An 18300-nucleotide genomic window follows, 5' to 3' on the forward strand; every position below is an offset into this window, starting at 1 on the left:
GCGGGTCAGGGCAGACAGTTGATTTAACCGTTAGTTTCCTGGGTGTGACACATTCAAGTCTATCGACTTAAGGCTCCAGAAGGTACCCTCCACCTGCCACCTGGATTCCAGAGCTCACAATTCTCACTCTGAAGGACGGCAGTCTTTAAAGTGCCCCTGGGAGCCGCTCCATTTGGGTTCCAGAGGTGACTTGGGATAGGAAAGGCGGGCTGCATTGTCTGGGGGGTTCGTGGGGAGCGCTGAGCGGTCCCGCTGACACCAGGTGAGGGCAGGGGCCGCTGGGCAGTCCCGGGGAGGCTGGCTCAGCTCTGGCCGCAAGGACTCTGCTTGGGAGTCCCCGCTTTCTCCAGGTGCCTCCCCAAAACTCAAGTGCTGTTTGAAAAGAGGCAGTGGGCAAACGCCAGAGTCCAATTCGGTAGCGCATTGAAAGGACTGGCCGACTGGAGAGAGAATGGGTTTGGGGATTCGACAGATGTGCCCCACCTCTTGAGTTCCACTAGGGGAGCACAGGCAGGGGATGGGCCAGCAGGTGGGGATCAAACTTCACCTAGGAGGCTGGGAGATGTGACCGGAGAGGAGGAGGGAAGGGGGGTCGGCAGAGGGAGACAGAGGAGGGGCTGGTGGCTCAGGGGCAGGGCAGCCCAGAACTGCCTGGCTGGCACCCTCTCGTTTGCCCGTCCAGGCCAGGGGGCAGTGCCTCGGATGGTGTGGGCACAGGGGAGGGCGGCAGGAGGCTAGGGGCCCTCCCAGAAGGCCTGTCACTTGTCCGCGTGCTGCAGCAGCAGGTCCACAGCCTCCGCCAGGTTGTCCACATACCCATCAGCCTTTACTTCCGGGTGGTGCTCGTCACTGGGCCTGCGGAGAGCAGGACCGTAGGTTAGTGGATCAGTAACCCCAAGGTGACCCCTGCGAAGCCACTGCCTCCCAGCATCTGGCACGGGCCCGGCCTTGCCCTCGGGAGACCTGCAGGCCCTCCTGTGCCCCATCGGGCAGGCTGGTCTTGGCCAACAGCTGTCCCTGTCCGCCCCAGGCCCGGCCGCCGCAACTCAAGAGCACACACACGTCCCTCCTGACTGTCGGTCCACCTCGACTCCTCCCTGTGCCCCTCCCGTTGGAAGCTTGCTCGGAGCCCCGTGGCGGTGACCCCTGGCCCCTGCTCCGTCCGTGCTGCCAGCAGAAGGATCACACCTCTGAGAGCGGGGCCCTGAGTTCGGTCCTTCTCTGAGTTTCCTGCCCAAACCCCAGGGGGCTCATGTACCGTCTGCTCAGCGCCCACAGAGGCTGCTCCCACCCAGCAGAGGAAGGCTCCTGGCAAAGCTGCTCTCTGGCTGAGATCTCGGGGGCTAGAAGCTCCCAAAGGCTTCATCCAGGCCCCGCTGTATTCCCTGAGGTCCTGCTCGATGCTGAGGACAAGGGGAGCGAGACCACACGGCGCGCGTGGGGGCCTGTGGGGTCCGTGCAGCACCAAGGGGACCCCGTGTGGGTGCTCCATGGTGGGGGCTGCGGGCTGGGCTCCAGGCCACGTCCCCCGGAGTCTTGACAATTGCGGGAGGAAATGGGACCTCATCTCGGGGGCTGGGGGCAGCCTGGAGGGCTGTGAACCGGAGCGTGGGGTCCTGGCGACAGGAAGGGCCGTCCCGCTGCTCGCGGGCTGGAGCTCGGCGGGGGTAGGGGCCACTCCGACTACCCCAAGGTCTGACCCAAGTGCCCTGGGAAAGCACACGGCGCCCTCCCAGCACCGGGCCCTCACCTCGGAAGCCCCGACCCTGGCCTGGAAGGAAGTGGTTGAAGTTGGCTCTGACACCATCATTAAAGTCAAGTTGCCCCTTTGAAGGGTTTGGCATCTATGAAGCACGTGACCCTAAAATGCTGTCCTGGGCAACGGCACCTTTCCTTTTAAAGAGCTTTCAGCCCAGGAGCCTAGAGGCCCCCTCCCCAGGGGCTGCTGAGGCCTGGGACCTGGGCAGGGGTGCAGGGGGAGGGAAGTGCGGACACTCCTTATGACTGAGGAGGGCCCACCTTTGACTCTGCGCGGTCCCCCTTCCTGCTGTAGTCCTCAGGCACGGCCCTCCCACGTCTCCCATCATTTTCTCCTTCCATCCTCGGGGAGGAGGCAGGTGCCCCCCTCTGACAGGTGAGGAAATGGGGGCTCAGCGAGGTTCAGAGACTTGCTCGAGGCCATGCCGCAGGGGGAGCAGAGCCGGGCATCTGACCCGGTTCCTCTGATTCCCAGCGGTACTCTGGGTGCCAGAGCCTCCAAGGGCATGCGCTGCCACTGGGCACTCCCACCCCCTCCAGGAAGGTCACAGTGGGCAGCGCCCACTCCACGCAGAGGCCACCTACAGACGCCAGGGCCGGCAGGCATCGCTCCTCTGGTCTTCTCGAGCGGGGCCACCCTGCGGCTCAGGGATCGACACACTCACAGACAGGTGCCGCGGAGGGCACACGACTCCCCCAGAGGTGAGGCCCCAAACATGAGCCTTGGGGACAAGACAAGGGGACGAGTGCACAGGGACCCTCACCACCACCCACAGGATCAGCAGCTCTCTCGTGGCAGTGGAGGTATTTTAAGGGATCATTATTTCGTTCTTGCCAGATCCAGACAGCCTACAGTGAACATGGGAATTAAGATCCACGTTGTTCTGCATCAGTGCTGAAACACTCCCTTGTTAATAGCGAAAGGTTGTATGTGGCACACACTCGGGAACACCATGTGGGGACCTACTTGTGACACACAATTCCACTCCTAGGTATGCAACACAGAGGGTGGTACGCGCACACGTCAGAGCAGCACGGGACAGCACCACCCGCAGTGAATCACCCGCCACACGCTGCAGCGTCTCCCCACCCCCACCCCCCCACAGACGTCACGACGGGCAGGAGAACCAGGCGCGAAGAACCCAAACCAGACCACCTGTCTGTATCAGGTTCGGGAACGGGTACGACCAGCCTCCCGTGCAGAGGCCAGAAGACGGTTCCTTCCTGGGGGAACGGGGTGGGGGTGCTGGCAGTGTTCTAGATCTTGACCTGGGTGGTGATTACAGGGGTGGCACATGGCGGAAAATGCATCACATTTTCCACTTTCAGTGCACTTTATATGCACATCAACATGCATACGGAACACACACTTGAGGTATATGTTATACCTCGAGAATTTAATTAAAAAGGTCGCATATAATCTCACATATATAAGGTGTCTATCTCCCATCACTGCGGCTATTCTCTATGGCCTATGGGTCACATTCCTCCGGCAGCCTGTTTTCGTACAACCCTTGAGCTAAGAATGGTTTTCATATTTTTAAAACTTTGTAAAAAGAAGAAAATGTGCGACAGAGACCACAGGTGGCCTGCGAGCCTCAACCAGCTGCCTCTTGGGCCTCTGCGGCAAAGGCTTGGGGAGCCCTGGTCCCGGCTGTCCACCCTCCGTGGGCCCCTTCCTTTCGGTCCTCCCCGCGGCGGGCGCTCACGGCCTCCCGGCCACCCAGGTGCTCGGTGGACAGCCCTTCCTGCGGGAGGGTCTTCCTCCTTGGGAACCCAGGCCTTCCTGGTGTGCAGACAACTCCTCCCCTGTACAGACTGAGGGGTGCCCCCTCCCTCAGGTCTTTCCAAAGCAGGTGGGGGAGGGGATAATTCTCTGGGCGGCTCCACCTGAGAGGGGCCGGCCTGGCCCAGGGCACAGCGAGCTGGGCTGGCAGGTGGGCAGGAGGCGCCCTCTGAGAAATGGAGACGGAGCACCTGAATGGGCAAACCATCTCTCTGCCTCAGTTTGCTCATCTGTGCCCTGAGCGTAACAGGCTCCACCCCTCACCCACCTGGTGACCTTGGGTGAGCACACACACCTCCATGCCGCGGCATCCCTGTCTCTAGATGAAGGTAACCCCGGGAGAAGCGCGGGAGACACGCGATGCTGGAGGGGCCCCGCAGGCCTCGTGCGGGCATTCAGCACGGTGATCACAACCAGTGAGGACGCAGTCAGCCGTCGGGAGGGCACTGTGTGCCGGGCAGGGAGACTGGCCAGGACCCGGCCTTGGGCCCTGCCCTGGGCACACAAGCTGCTGGGGGGACAGACAGAGGGACACGCGGATCCACATCAGCATCCGAGGCGCAGGGAGGACAGTGAGTTTGGTGGGTGGGGGGTGGGGTGGACGAGTGTAACCACGGGCATTGCCAGCAGGAGGGGCAGGGAGGCCGGGACCCTAGGGGACGTCCCAGTGGCGGTACCAGCGAGCGCCCTGGCCCCCTGGCCCGCGGTCTTGCCTCGTGCTGGCCTGTGTGCGTGAGGTTGCAGCCCTGCATGGCCCGGGATGCGCCCTTATGGGTCTCCCTCAGCTGCCCCTGGGGCTGGAGGGCAGCCCCGAGGCCCGGCTCCCCGACGGGGCAGTGCCCCAGCCACCACTCAGGAGGGGGTTGTCAGGGGAGGGGGACATCTTCAGGCTGCACCTTCCCAGGCGCTGACACCCCTTGTCCCCGCTCTGTGCCCCCTCCCACCAGTTCCCATCAGATTCCTGACTTTTCTCTCCTGGACAGTGAGGCCAGTGGCTGCTCAAAGAACCGGAACTTCTCCCAGCAAACACCCCCACCCCAACCCCGATTCGTCATCTCCGTCATCCCCTGGGCGGCTGGCCCAGGACTGTCCTCCTCGGACCTTCACTGGCCCTTGGGCCAGGTTTACTGTCCAGTCAAACGAACTCCACCCCAAGAAGGAAGAAAAAATCCACCCATAAAGTATGCTTCATAGGGCTTCCCTGGTGGCACAAGTGGTTGGGAGTGCGCCTGCCGATGCAGGGGACGCGGGTTCGTGCCCCGGTCCGGGAGGATCCCACATGCCGTGGAGCGGCTGGGCCCGTGAGCCATGGCCGCTGAGCCTGCGCGTCCGGAGCCTGTGCTCCGCAACGGGGGAGGCCACAACAGTGAGAGGGCTGCGTACAGCAAAAAAAAAAAAAAAGAAAAAGAAAAAGAAGATGCTTCATAATGAGATTCAAGGCGGCCCCAGCGTACGGTACCAAGCCGAATGGGTACGTGGCTAATTACGTTTAATTACATATCATTTAAACTCAAGAATCCATTAAAAAAGAAAGGATTGCATTAGCAGCCGGCCGCTGTTTGCCAACAGAGGAAATCGTGGACTTTCATGTCTTAATTACGTGATGCTGCTGTGGGCTGTGGCTCTCAGGGAGCCGGGGTACATGGAGGGGACTCATCCTGGGCCCGCCCCCCTCGAAGCCCCTGAGACAGCTATGCATGGCCTAACTGGGCAGGAGAGGCCTCCACTGCACGCTGGCCAGTGACCTGCAACCCACGGGGCCTCAAAGATGTCACACTACAGAAGCTGAACCAAGAAACCCAGCAAAGACACGCCCTTTGGCAGTGGGAACAGAAACAGAGGATAATGGACAAAGGGGCCAAGAGACGCCCCTAGCTTTGAGCAGGCCCTGCCAGGACAGGGCTGCCCGCGTGGGGAAGGAAGGGGAGAGGCGGGCACGGCTGGGCCGGGAGGGCTGAGACGGGAGTGGGGAAGAGACAGGCAGACAGAGGACACAGAGAGACACACAACTCAGGAAGAGAGACGGAGGGAGGGAGGGAAGAGAGAGGGTCAGACAGGCAGACAGAGGGGGAGAAAACACAGCAGCAGAGGAAAGAAGGTGGGAGAGCAGGGGGCAGAGAGACGCACGGAGGGAGAGGAGCAGAGAGAGGGATGGAGGGAAGGAAGCGAGATAGAGAAACAGAAAGTGGGCACATAAAGGTGGGGAGCAGAGAGCGGGCTGTGCCCTGATTGCCCCTCCGCCCCACTGGGACTTAGGAGAAGCCCCCTCTCCCTGCACCCACAGGCTCAGCTCAGGCTCGGCCAGGGCCCCCATGGGGGTCATGGCTGCGCCTCCCCTGCCCAAGGCCCACACAGGGTGGGCTCCCTGCTCTGTCCCCAGCCAGCTGTCTCTTCACTTCCCTGAGCCTCATCTTCCCCATCTGTAAGGTGGACATATGGCCTGGCTCTCAGGGTCACTCAGAGAATGAAGCACCTGGCACCTCGCCTGCACGTGCCAGCCCTCGAGCTGACGCCAGGCTCGGCCTCCTGCCCTCGGCCCTCCCAGGGCTCACTGTCCAGCCCCACACAGTCGTGACCAGGGCTGGGAAGGGAAGAAAAAGGTGCGGGGTCTGAGGGAATTTATGGGGGGATGTGCGGGGGTCAGGGAAGCTTCTGGAAAAGGGGGCACGAGGCTGGATCCCTGCCCCCGCCATCCATTTGAGCATGGCCCTCAGGTCCCTCCCCAAAGTTGGAGGCAGAGGCAGGTTCCCTGGGTGCTTGTATGGCTGAGGGGCAGCGGGTGCCTCTGCTCTCCTGGGCTCCTGTGTGGGGGCGGTGTCCAGGTGTCTCCGGCCGAGTCTGAGCCTGGGGACCTGTGTGGCTCCTCCCCGTCTTGTCAACAGCTCCCACCTCTCCCTGTGTAAGCTCTGCTGTGGCTCCCTATCACCCATGTCACAGCCCAGCTCCTCAGCAGAGCAGACAAATCCGTCCCAACTGGGTGTCCTCCCAGTAACCCAGTGTCCAGGGCCCACTGCTCTTCAGACATTCCACGCTACGTCCTGGAATGGCATGACCACTAGGGCCTGCTCCACCTGCAAACTCCTATTCATCCTTCAAAGCCTCACCCACTTGTTCCCATCTCCAACTCTATGCTCCGTGGCGAGCTGCTCTCTTTTCTGAGCACCCAGAACTTGCCTGCCCCCGCCAAACCCTCGTACCATTCTGGCTGGGCACCAACTGACCTGGGCTGCCTAGAGGGAGGGGCCAGGCTTCCTGCACCAGTGGCTACCCACACAGGCCTGGCCCACACAGGCACCCAGGAAGTGTCTGCCAACCAGTAAATGAACAAAGGCCCCCACCCAGCAGGGCGCCGCCTGTCATTAGTTATTCCGCCCCCTCACGCCCCTTGAGCCGGGGGAAGGAGGGAATGACAGAGGCAGAGAACAAGGCCAATCTGTGTCGGCCTGGACAGCCTCACAGGGACGATCTTTGTAGCAGCCCAAGGAAAATGGCAGCTGGACGCCCAGCAAGGACCGTCTCCGTGCCCACCTGGTTCCGCCGACCGAGGGGACAGAGGTGCAGCCTCTCCCCGTGAAGTTCTCGAGGAGACAGCGCCGCCCACCACCAGCTCCCCACCTGGTGTGCTCCAGGGCAGGGCCGGGCAGGGGCTCCTGAGACCGGAGGCCACTGCACTGCCCGCACAGGGGGGGGCATGCGGCCTTGTCCCAACTGTTATCCAAGGGCCGGCCACACCCCTGGTGGCTGAGGGCCGGGCACTGGGGCGGGCTGGCCACGTGGATTCAGGGAACCGGGCCGTGGCTCTGGGAGGGTGACGCCACCGAGACTGACGCCAACTCCGGGCTGTGCTGACGAAGTTGGAGAAAAAGGACAGAGGGCTTGGATTCACATGGGGCCGGAGGTGACCTCGGCTGGGCCGAGGGCATCTTTCCATCTGAGCCCCAGGAGTCCCAGAGCCAGGGCCAGGGTGCTTGTTTCTAAGACGGTACAGGCCTCCAGCAAACGCCCGGGAGAGGGTGCCTGGGATCTGCCGCCTCCCGCCCTCATCCACGCTTTTCTGAAGGCTGATTATGGGATTCCTGCCACCAGCCGTGGCCCAAACATGAGACCTGTGGCACGGGGCTTCCTGCCATCCACCTGCTGGCCCAGGACGCTCACCGTCAAGACGGCAGCTTGCTGGGACCCAATGGGGCAGCCAGCGATCCCTGGCCTGAGCTGGCTGCTGGCAGGTGCCACGTCGCAGTGGGGTGGCCAGGAGGGTGCTCACTGCCACAGATCTCAGAGGCGGAGCAGGGAGGGCGGGGCAGGCCCAGGCCTGGGCAGACACCCCGGGCACCTCCGGGAACCGCTATGCCTGCTGCTGACGCAGAAACCTACGCAGGACCTGCTCCCCGCGGAGCCGCACCCCATTCTGCCAAGGTCCGCCGAGCCCTGCTTCGCGAGGGGACTCTGACCCATCCCTGCTTGCAGGGAGGCCACCCCGGAGATGAGGACCCAGGCCCTGTGCCATCCTGCCTGGACCGGTCATCAGCTCCAGCCTCAGATCCCTGTCCTCCAGAAACCTGCTCAGGCCTCAGGCCTGTGTCCCCCCAGCCCCACCCACCAGACCCTCGGCTCCCACCGCCCACCCTCAGACCACGTGCCTGGTCTGAGCCCCAGACTCGGCCCAACACCTGGTTCAGGCCAGCCTGGAGCCCCCGAGCCCCACCTGGGGACCCTGCAGCCCGGGGGCCCCTCCTGCCACTGATGGGAGAGACCTGCCCTCCCCCCGCCCAACCGGCTCAGGCAGACGGGCACTTCTTGGGATGCTTTAAAATCACAGAGGGGGAAAAATACTGAGATAAAAACCCAGGCCTAGGGCAGTCCTCGCCTCGGGCCCCTCTGAGGACCACGGCTCCCTGGCCTGGAAAGGGGATGGGGACACGCTTCTGTCGCCTGGGATCCCCCTTGAGGTCAGAGCTCTGCCAGGGGAGGTGGCCGCGCCCCAGAGCTCCCTTTCCTGGTGGGCACCTGGGCCTCTCCCGTCCGTCTGGCTGTCTGCTCATCTGTAACGGGCAGGGGTGGGGAAGGGGGAGAGGTAAGCTTCCCCCAGAGCACCCCCTACCCCTGGGAGTCTTTGTGCAAATGAGAAAGAGGCGTGCCCTGGTGAGCCAGGCCCCTCACCGAACTAACAGTGGACATCAGCCGGGGAGGGGACAGGGCATTGCAGGTTGGCTGCCTCCCCCTCCCCCTCCCTCCAGCCTCTGATGGGAGGGGGATCTAAAGATGGGGGAGGGTTCCTGTGCCCCCACCTGGGAGACACACTCTCCTTGCAAGTGCACATGGGGGCCTGGGGTGGGCCAGGGGTGCTACCCAGAGAGAGGGGAGGCCCACGTCTGTGTGTTCCACCTCGCGGCCTGGGCGGGCCCGGGATGCCCCTTTCCTTCAGGCAGGTGGCGCCCCAGGGCCCAGAACCCCACCCTGGCTGACCCATCCTCCAGCTGGGGAGGACCAGGAGTCTCTCCCACCAGAAGGAGGCACTTGCTGGACCAGTCCCAGAGGCTCTGAACCCTGGTGTGTAACCCGAGGCAGGGGAAGGAACCTGCCGCAGACTAGAGGTCCCACCCAGCCAGCAGGCAGGCTCTGGGATGCGGGCAGAGCTCACCTGGCTTGGGGGATGGGTGAGCCACAGACACTGCACCAGAAGCACAAGGGGGACAACTGGGCACTGGCCCCCACAGCTGCTGAGGGAGGGCTTTGAGGAGCATTTCCCATGTACCCTGTACAACGCCCCATGATGGGCACCATGACCGGCCTGTTCTAGAGGTGATGACACAGACCCAAGATGGGGAGGAACTTGCCCAAAGTCCCACAGGCAGTAAACGGCAGCGCTGGGACTTCAATCCTCTGTGTCTGGATTTAAATCCGGGCTCATTTTAGGGATTCTTCCCTTGGCACGCAGGACATATTCTGCATCTGGGAATCACTGATGTTCTGGTCAACCTCCGGCCAGGCCGAGAGCCCTGCGGGCAGGGGTGCACCTCACCTTTGGGTCAGCTCCAGGCCAGAGGCGGGCCCTTGCAAGTGTTTGCCAGCTCTGACTAACGCCCAGAGGACAGCGCGGTGTTTGTGAAAAACCAGTGAGGAAAATGAAAGAGGAAATGAACGAGGAAACGGTCCACACTGGAGCTGCACAGCCTCCCGTGGCTGGGCGTGCCCGGGCAGAACGGCGGAGAAGCCAGAACTCCTTACCTGGGCCTCGGGGTCGCCAGCACCCAGCGCCAGGCCTGCTCCGGCCGGGAGCAGCCGGGCAGAGGGCACTGGGGGCCTGAGCCCAGCGGGGAGGGATTTCACCGTGGACCCTGGCACCCGTCCTGGGGCCCCTCTGCCCGCAGGGAGGAAACGGGCCTGTTTACGGCGTGTTTCAGCCTGGTGACACCCTGTTAACCAGAACTGACCGGACGCACCAGCTGCTTCCTGCACGGCTCTCACTGCCCATCGGCTGCAGGCACCTGAGGTGCCGAGAACAAAGGTGGGACACGCAGAGATGCGTGGGTGGTGCCGCACGGCCGCCCACCAGCACGTCGGCGGACTCGAGAAACTCCCTCACACTGACAAACGAGGTCCCTTGAACCCCCAGCCCTGGCTGGAGCCCCTGCCTCAGCCTTTGCCCAAGTCCTATGCACAGTGAGGCCAGAGCCACAAACCGGGGGCCCCTGGACATGTGTGGTTGGGCCCACACAGTGTTTTTAAAGAACAGGAGCTGGAAATTTCGCTTCTTCTGAAAATCTGAAAGATTCAGTAACAATGGGCCGGGATTCCGCAGGCAAAACTGAGCTGCTGCGGTGTGGTAGCCGCTCCCCTGAGCGCGGCTTCTAGTTTACCACACGCCCAGCACTCTCTATTGCCTCCCGATTCTTAGACCAGGACCAGTCAGTCCCCTGCATTTCCTGCCTGCCCCTGCGGGCCTCTGAATTTGCTGCCCTGCACCGACCACTGGTTCTCTGGGACTCATTTCCCAAGGAACGAGTCACCTCCTCTAGGAAGCCTTTCCCCAGCCCTCACCTCGGTTAGGTGCCCATTCTGTGCTCCATGGCACCCGTGTCGACCCCATCGGAGCATCTGTCACTCTACTGTAGTTGTCTGGTTACCTGTGTGACGCTCCCTCCAGACTGTGAGCCCCCTGAGGTCAGGGGCATCCCTGTGGTGGCCTTATGCTGGGAGCTGGCAGGACAGGAAGTCAGCCAACTGCCTGAGCAGACGAGCAAGTGGCCTCCTTCCTTCTGACCGTCCGGAAGCTGTGTGCCATCACCAGGCATCTGGCTCCCTGTGAGCCCGAGCTGTCCTAGAAATCTAGGCGGGGGTGGGGCCGGTCCGTCCCCATAGCCAAAGGGCGATGGGAGAAAGGCGGGTGTCTGAGGCTCAGGGCCAGGGAGCCCCCGCCTGGCCTCACGATCCTGTTCCTGCCTAGAGCCCAGGCCCCAGCCTGCAGGGCACATGCAGTCTGGATCCTCACCTCCCTGGGGAGGCCCCGCTGCCCAGCCCCCAAGAGCCGGAGCTCTCAGTCTGGGTAGCAGCGCCAGGCCACAGAGAACCTTCTGGAGAACCACTTACCAGAATGAAAAACGCCCTCTCCCCCAAACCCAGACTCTTAGAAGCATGAAAATGTCAACAGCCAGCCTGGGCCGGCCCTGTTCGTGGCCAGTGTAACTGAACTCTAAGAGGCGAGCCTCCTCCCCACACCCCAGGCCTGCGGGGCTCTGCGTCTTCGCGCTAAGCGGGCTCCAGTGTCCGAGGACAGCGTCCTAAGCAGACCTGAGGTGCGGGTGTCGGAAGCAGAAGCGCGTGGCAGCTGGGGCTGCACAAAACCAGCCGCGAGGGGTCTGAGGGGGTCTGGGCAGGGTGCCCGTCACCCTGCGGTTCCCCACCGTCACCAAGACTAAATGCCGTCTCCCTAACATGGCCCATGAACTGGCTCCAGAGCCCGCCAGCACCGCCCCCTTCGCCCCTCCCCACGACCCCCCGGCTCTTGTGTTCGTCCTGTCGTGTTCCCCGAGCCGCCCGTGCCACGGCCTGGAACATCCTCTCACTCCCACTCCCCTCAGCAAGGCCCGACGCAGAAAGAACCAGCCCCACCATGGTCTCCAGGACCCGTCCTACCCCCTGAATGAATGAATGAATGAACACCCCCATGGCCTCAGGGACGCTGGGAATCCAGTTGGGACCTTCCAGTATCATGGGAAGAGCACCCCAAAGTGGGTGGCTCTGTCCATGGAGCAGACATAGCTCCCTGGGAGGCAGGGAACCCCCGGGGCACCCCAGGTCAGGCCTGAGTGGTCAGCCATCACACATCCCCGTGGCTCCCACAGGCTGTCGAATAGCGAGGGCGGTCTCTCCCTTCTTGCCCCTTTCCCATTCCCAGAAGGCATGTCGGGCCTGACCCCAGAGGTCCCTGATGACAGCCACACCCGGGCCAGGGCGCGGGAAGGAGCGCTGCGGAGGGCGGTGGGCTGGCTGCTGGGCGTGGCGGGGATGCCTGACCAGGGGTTCGGACTGGGCTGGCCCTGACTGCTGTGTGACCTTGAGCAAACACTTGGAGACTTGAGTCTCCTGTCTGTAAGTGGGGCTGAAAAGACCCCCCTCCCAGGGCTGTGGTGGAGACGCAGGGAGATGACGCATGCTGGGGCCCACCGCAGATGCGCGGCAGGCGCTGGACAGGGCTGGATGAAGAGCCCTCGTGGGCCTCTCTGGCCAGAGGGAAGGGGCAGGGCCTCATCTGTGCACGGGAAGTTCACCTCGGGCTCGGTGTCCGGAGAGCACGTACCACCTGCAGAGAAGGTCCTGAGGTCCTCAGGACCACGAATCTCAGGGAGGCCTTCCCCAGGGGACGGCCAGGCCCCGGGACAAGTGCTGTGCGCCTGCTCGGCGGGGGAGGGGTGAGCGGGCAGCAGGTGATGCGAGACCTGCAGAGACGCCGCATGGCTGGGCCCAGGGACTCTGGACTCCTCTGAGAGGGAAGGGGCAGCCTCTGGGGGACGCTGATCCATCCTTGCGGCCCGCTTCTCCAAGCTGACGGGATGCTCTATTCATGATATTATTCATAGTAGTGGCAGTCACTGAGCGCCCCCCCCTCAGGGACCTGGTGAGGGGACATACGTGCTACAGCTGCTCTGGTTTGTGCAACAACCCAGGAGACAGGTGCCACTGCCCCCATCTCACAGCTGACAAAACAGGTTCAGAGAGGGTAAGTGGCCTGCCCGGGGTCACAGAGCAGGGCTGGCAGGCCTGTCTGCCTTCCCAACCTGCCGGAAGCACTGTCCAAACCCCACCGGGAGCCAGAGGGCTGGGCTAGCAGGCGGCGGGCAGGGGTCCACCTAAAAAGCTCACTTAGGCAGAGGGACGGGCCTGCTGGGGGCTGGGCATCTGGCCTCGCAGCAGAGGAGCCCCTGACAGCTGTTCAGAATATTTTGATAAAAACATGTTGAACACCTGGTGTGTGTTTAGACTAAAACAAGCTGGCCCAGACCCTTTCGATGTGCTCTCCAATGGCCAAATCCCCCGAGAGGTCCACCTGCACCCCGACCTGGGCCCACAGGGGCACAAGGCGGGGCACTCTCCCCCGCCTCCTCCACAAATGCCACACATCCCCCTCCTCTGGAGGCTAGACCAGGTCAGGGAGACCCCGCGGTTAGTTAGCGCAGCCAGCCCTGGGCCTGCACACCCAAGCTCTGGTTCTCACGAGGTGGCCCCGGAGAGAGGGAGGGCATGGAGAGGTGGTGCCCCTCCCAGTCCTGGGGATGGGGGTTCGGACCGTCCCACTCATTGGAGGCCTGGTGTCATCTCCACCAGGCGCAGACCTGGGTGTCCAGGCCGGGGGAGTTTGTGGACGACGGGGGTTCCTATACGTGGGGCACCACGCTGGCACCGCCCAAGCTGTCCTGGGAGGTGGCACCCATACCCCGCTCCCAATAGGTGAAGAAACCAAGGCTCAGGACGGGTGAGGAACCTGCCCAGAGCTCATGGCAGAGCAGGGCTCGCACCCAGAACCTCTGTCAGCTCGGGAGGGATGTCTCCTAAGGCGATGCGCCAGGCTGCGCCTCCTGGTGTGTTTGGGGACCAGCGTGTGGAGCTCTCATCCCGGGGGCTCACGTGGGACTTCTGGTCTACCAGCCTTTACCTACTTCGCTACGCATGTGCCACTTAAAAAGGGTCAACATCGGCACTTCACAAACCAGGAGGTCCCGTGGCCACAGGGAGCTCAAAGGTGCTCAGTATCAAGAGCCACTGGGGATAGGCAAGTTCAGAGCAGTACACCCCGCACACCCACCCGCACGGCCAGAGGTACAGCACCGAGGGCCGGCAGGACATGAGCAATGGGAACTCTCACCACAGGGTGGCGGGGGGCGTGTGAGAGGGTGCAGCGTTCCAGAAAACGTTTGGCAGATACAGTATCTCCTAATGCTAAACACATGAATACGCGTGACCCAGGGATTCCACCCTGGTGTGTGTCTGAGAGAAGTGAGGCCATGTCCACCAAGAGACGTGGACAGGAATGTTCCACCAGCTCTGTTCATAGTGACCCTGAACAAGAAACAAGGCAAGTGTCCATCAATAGCAGAGTGAACAATAATTGTGATCCAGTCATACAATGAAACAACACACACCAACGAAAAAGACCAGGCTCCTGCAACGTAGAACGACATGGATGAAATAAAGAGTTGGGTTTTTTTAATGACCCAGGTAGCCTAGAAAGGCACACAGTGACGTTTAGGACAGTGCCAGAGGCCCAGGAGTTTAAACAGCAACAACAACAAAAACGTAGCTTTGAGTTCCCTGGCAGCCAAAGCAAAGAGGGAAACTCTGTAGGTTACAGAGAAGCAGATGACTGTTCATGAGGGACAACCTTCCCAGCAGCACAGACCAGGAAGGTCTTGCCCCTGCCCATGTGAGGGTATGCATGGCTCATGCATGGCGAGGACCCGGCAGGGGGTCTCAGAAGCTCAGAAGGTGTTCTTCCCTTACAAGCAGACCTCGGGCCCTCTCACCCCAAGGTAGCTATTGCGTGGCTCCAAGACTGGCTTGACCCACTCCCCTGACTCCCTAAGGTCTGGCTCAGTGGGTCACTGGCTTATTCAGCCAAGGTTTTCCTAAACTAGCTCCCACTTGCTCCCAAGCTCCCGCCTGGACAGGCCAAGGTCAGAGAAGTCCCCTCTCCTCTTTGGACTTCAGATTCTCCACTCATAAACCCGGGGGCTTCAGCTGACCTTCCTGGCTCTCCTGCTCCCTCCTCCCATCTGGGGGTGGACATTCCCACCTCAGGGGCCAACAGAAGACCTAGGCGGACGCTGACCCCGGACAGATGGTATGCGGGGTAGGGATGGGGGCGGGGATGGGTGGGCCGGTGCAGTGCACATAGTGGCAAAGGTCCCAGGAGCCAAGTGAAGTCTTAGAGCCTGTGTTTAACGAGCCCCACAGAGGGATTTTACTGCTCAGTTCCAACCCTGCAACATCACAGGTCTCAGAGGGCACCTGCATGGTGGGGTGGCAGTCCCTCCCTCCCTGACAGCCTGCTATGCGCCCCCCTCCTTCTCTCAGCCCCCCCGGGGCCCCTGCAGGAAAAGGACCCGCAGCCAGATGGCTCAGGACCTGCTCCTGGTGTCAGCTGCCCCCTGGCACCTCTGCCTGGTCCCCACATGCCACTGAGCTCGGAGCATGGGCTCCTCCCATGCAAAGGGAGGGAAGGAGACCCTCCCGGCCCCTCGGGGGTCAGCAGGGGCCACAGTGGGGCGGGCCTGGAGGGAGCACTTGGCACAGGGGCCCTGGGCTGGTGTAGCTGGGGTGCAAATCCCGCTGGAGCAGGTGACTTCCCCTTGTCCCCGTGAGGAATGAACAGGACAGTGTGCACTGGTCGGGCTGGTGATGAGGTGACAGTGCTGACGGCTATCACAGACCAGAGGCCGGCAGTACAGAAAGGGCCAAATCGTGCCAAGTGGGCATCAAGAAGGCTTCCCAGGGGCTGCTCACTGAGACTGATGCACCTGTTCACGAGGACTGTTCCCCCACGGCGGGGGGGTCTCGTTGGCAGCACCCCTGCCTCCGGGACAGCCTTCCCGACCCCTGCATGTGACTGCAGCAGCCGTGCGGCTTCTCCGTTTGCCAGGATGTACCATGCCTGGGGCGCAGACACACCCTGCTGTCCTCCTCCCCAGGGATGCAAACACTCGGTTGGGGGGTAATGTGGCTGCAGATGTTAAGATGCATTAAAAGAATCAAGTTTTTCAGCCCCATTCCTGGAAATCTGTCCTAAAGACTTCATTCTAAAGAGACCTCATACAGAGCCTGGCATGTGGGAGGTTTTCAACAAAAGTGAGCTGAACGGAAGGACAAAAGCTACAGGTACGATACAGATGCTCACGACAGCAAAGGAACCAGTCCAAACCAGTCCAACCACAGGGGAGTATGGTTTATCTGCTCCATAAAATAAGATGCGGCTATGAACAACGACCAGGGGGAGACAAGAGTTATACATGCACGTGACCATGGCTACAGAGGGGGGCTGGCAGGAACCCAGAGGAGATAAACGGCGGTCTAAGCGAGGTGGGATAATGAGTAAGACCGTTCCTCCAAGTTCCCTTGGAGGCTGCAGTAAAGCTGTCTTAATAATGTACACAATAAAAGCAGCAAAGTTTCTAGCTTGGCTTTGCCACCACTTCACCGGAGGTATTAAGGAAAGTCAAGGTTATGCTCCAGCCCAGCCAGATAAACAAGAGGCGCAGCGGTTCCACCTTGGTCCCGCAGCTCACCAGCCGGGGGAGGGACAGTCCAGGCCAGCCCAGACCTTGGGGCCAGAGACCCAGCCGGGCATGGCAAATGCCATCTGCTCTGCAGAGCATATCCGTTAATTACAGAGCACCCCCAGGTGAGCCGAGGTAACCTTGGGGCCGGTGGTACCTGCCACGTCCAACGAATGCCACCTGGAGACCACCCAGGGCTGGCCTTCACCCCGTCCCCTCTGCCCACCTACCCACAGTGCCAGATAGGCCTGAGGGACAGAGAACACTGGGGGTCCACCCCCAGTTTACCCGAGGGACAGAGAACACTGGGGGTCCACCCAGCACGTCCTTGGTGGCACCTCCTTCAGGTCCACCTGGACAAGGCTTTGCATCTCAGCCCCTGGAGTGGGGAACACAGGAGTGGCGGTTTGCTTCGGGCCACCTGGCCAGCACGTGGTGGGGCTGGGACTCCAATGCTGGCATCTTCCCTGTACCCACCGGCTGGAACAAGCCCCAAACATGGTAAACGAGCCCCCAAACCCAGGAGCTGGAGGGACTTTAGGGTACAACCCCTCATTTCTCAGGTGAGAAAACTGAGGCCCAGGGAGGGCAGATGCTGGCCCGAGGCAGCCCACAGAGGCTGCACAGAGATGGGACGAGTCTGTCCTTCCAGAGAGCTGAGCCGGCCACCTGCCGGGCACAGGCCCGCGCAGATGGGGTTCCTGGGCTCCCTTCTTGCCAGGACTCTCACCACCTGCACTTACAACACAGGGCCGGGCATCGGGGAGTGGGCGCAGACGGGGAAACTGAGGCACGGTCTGGAGGGCCTGGAGAGAACCAGCGGGGAGACCAGCGCCCCTCCCCCATATTTACTTGGCACCTTCCACCCCGGCTGGGTTCCCCGAAAAGCTGACGGATGCCACCTCATTCATCACAGCCCAGACAGCACCTCGTAAATGGTCAAAGCCGCCCAGTGAGGGGCCATTCATCCCGGCGGCGTGCCCCACACTGGGCCGATTGTGTGTGCAGGGACCCCGTCCAAGCTGCCCTGGCTCCTGGCGGGCCGCCGCGCCCTGGACGATTCCTAGACGGAACCTTGTTTTCTTCGGTTTCGTCTCCAGCCCAGGAGGACCAGCTGCTCCTCCAGAACATTCACTCAACACTGCTCTGATTTTCCTCAGACCCTGGTCCTGCCCCACGACTCACTGGGAAGCCATAAACCAGCCCTGAACAGTCTGGCCCTCTGGCCTCCAGAAAGCCCTGGAAGCAGCTCCCATCTGGCTGCGGGTGGGGATGGTGGCAGCAACCCTCAGATGCATTCGCTCAGTGATCCTCAGGGGGGCGCTGTCTTCTTTACAGATGGGGAAGCAGGAGCAGAAGCGGGAACCTGGCTGATGGCAGTGGTTTAGGCTCAGGAATCAGGGGTCAGGACATTCCCCAAGTTCGGGGAAGCCCCAGTGACTCATCTTCTCTCTCAACCCGCTCAGCCTTGGCTCCCCTCCAGTGACCTTTGGGACTTGAGCCCTAGGCTCAGTGTATTTGAAGGGCTCAGGTTGCCAGGACTGGAGAATGGGCAGGCTGGTCTGGCGATGGGTAGAAGGAAGCTGTGTAGGTTGAGGATCCCGTGGAAAGTAGGGCCCCAGGTGCCGTCTGAAATGCTATTCCTTCCTGGGCACCCGATTCTGGGCACAGGGCCTGGCACTGCAGGAACACCGTCCCTCACTGGTCCCTCAGCCCAGGTGTGTGTCAGGACTATACAGTTCCAGGGACTGAGGCTTTACACTATACTTAACATCTGATAGGGCCCCTCTCCCTCCTGCCCCCCTCCCCCTCCTTCCCACCTCCCCCCGCCCCCCGGTTTCCTAATTACTTGCTTATTGCCATACAAACTTAAGAATTAACTTTTCCAGTGTGCATTACAAGGCCGGAGGAAGGTGTCTTAAGTTCCCCCTAAACAAGGTTCTTCAGCAGGAAAAGCCTAACTTCTTCCTCAGAACGCTAGGGAGT

The 18300-nt window shown here is 61.7% G+C and overlaps 1 protein-coding gene across 2 annotated transcripts in view; it reads right to left on the reverse strand.

Moving 5' to 3' along the window:
- Positions 1 to 581: 581 nt before the first annotated feature.
- The window catches only part of LHPP (phospholysine phosphohistidine inorganic pyrophosphate phosphatase), a 134964-nt gene continuing 117245 nt past the window's right edge, over positions 582 to 18300 (reverse strand). Inside the window, exon 7 of one of the 2 annotated variants that reach the window (XM_065894509.1) lies at positions 582 to 855. In XM_065894509.1, the coding sequence (XP_065750581.1) occupies positions 759 to 855 (97 nt within the window). In that variant the 3' untranslated portion in view covers positions 582 to 758. The remainder of the gene's footprint in view (positions 856 to 18300) is intronic. The other variant, XM_065894510.1, reaches the window with a different exon arrangement.

This window comes from Phocoena phocoena, chromosome 16 (genome assembly GCF_963924675.1).
Source record: "Phocoena phocoena chromosome 16, mPhoPho1.1, whole genome shotgun sequence".
Lineage (NCBI taxonomy): Eukaryota > Metazoa > Chordata > Mammalia > Artiodactyla > Phocoenidae > Phocoena > Phocoena phocoena.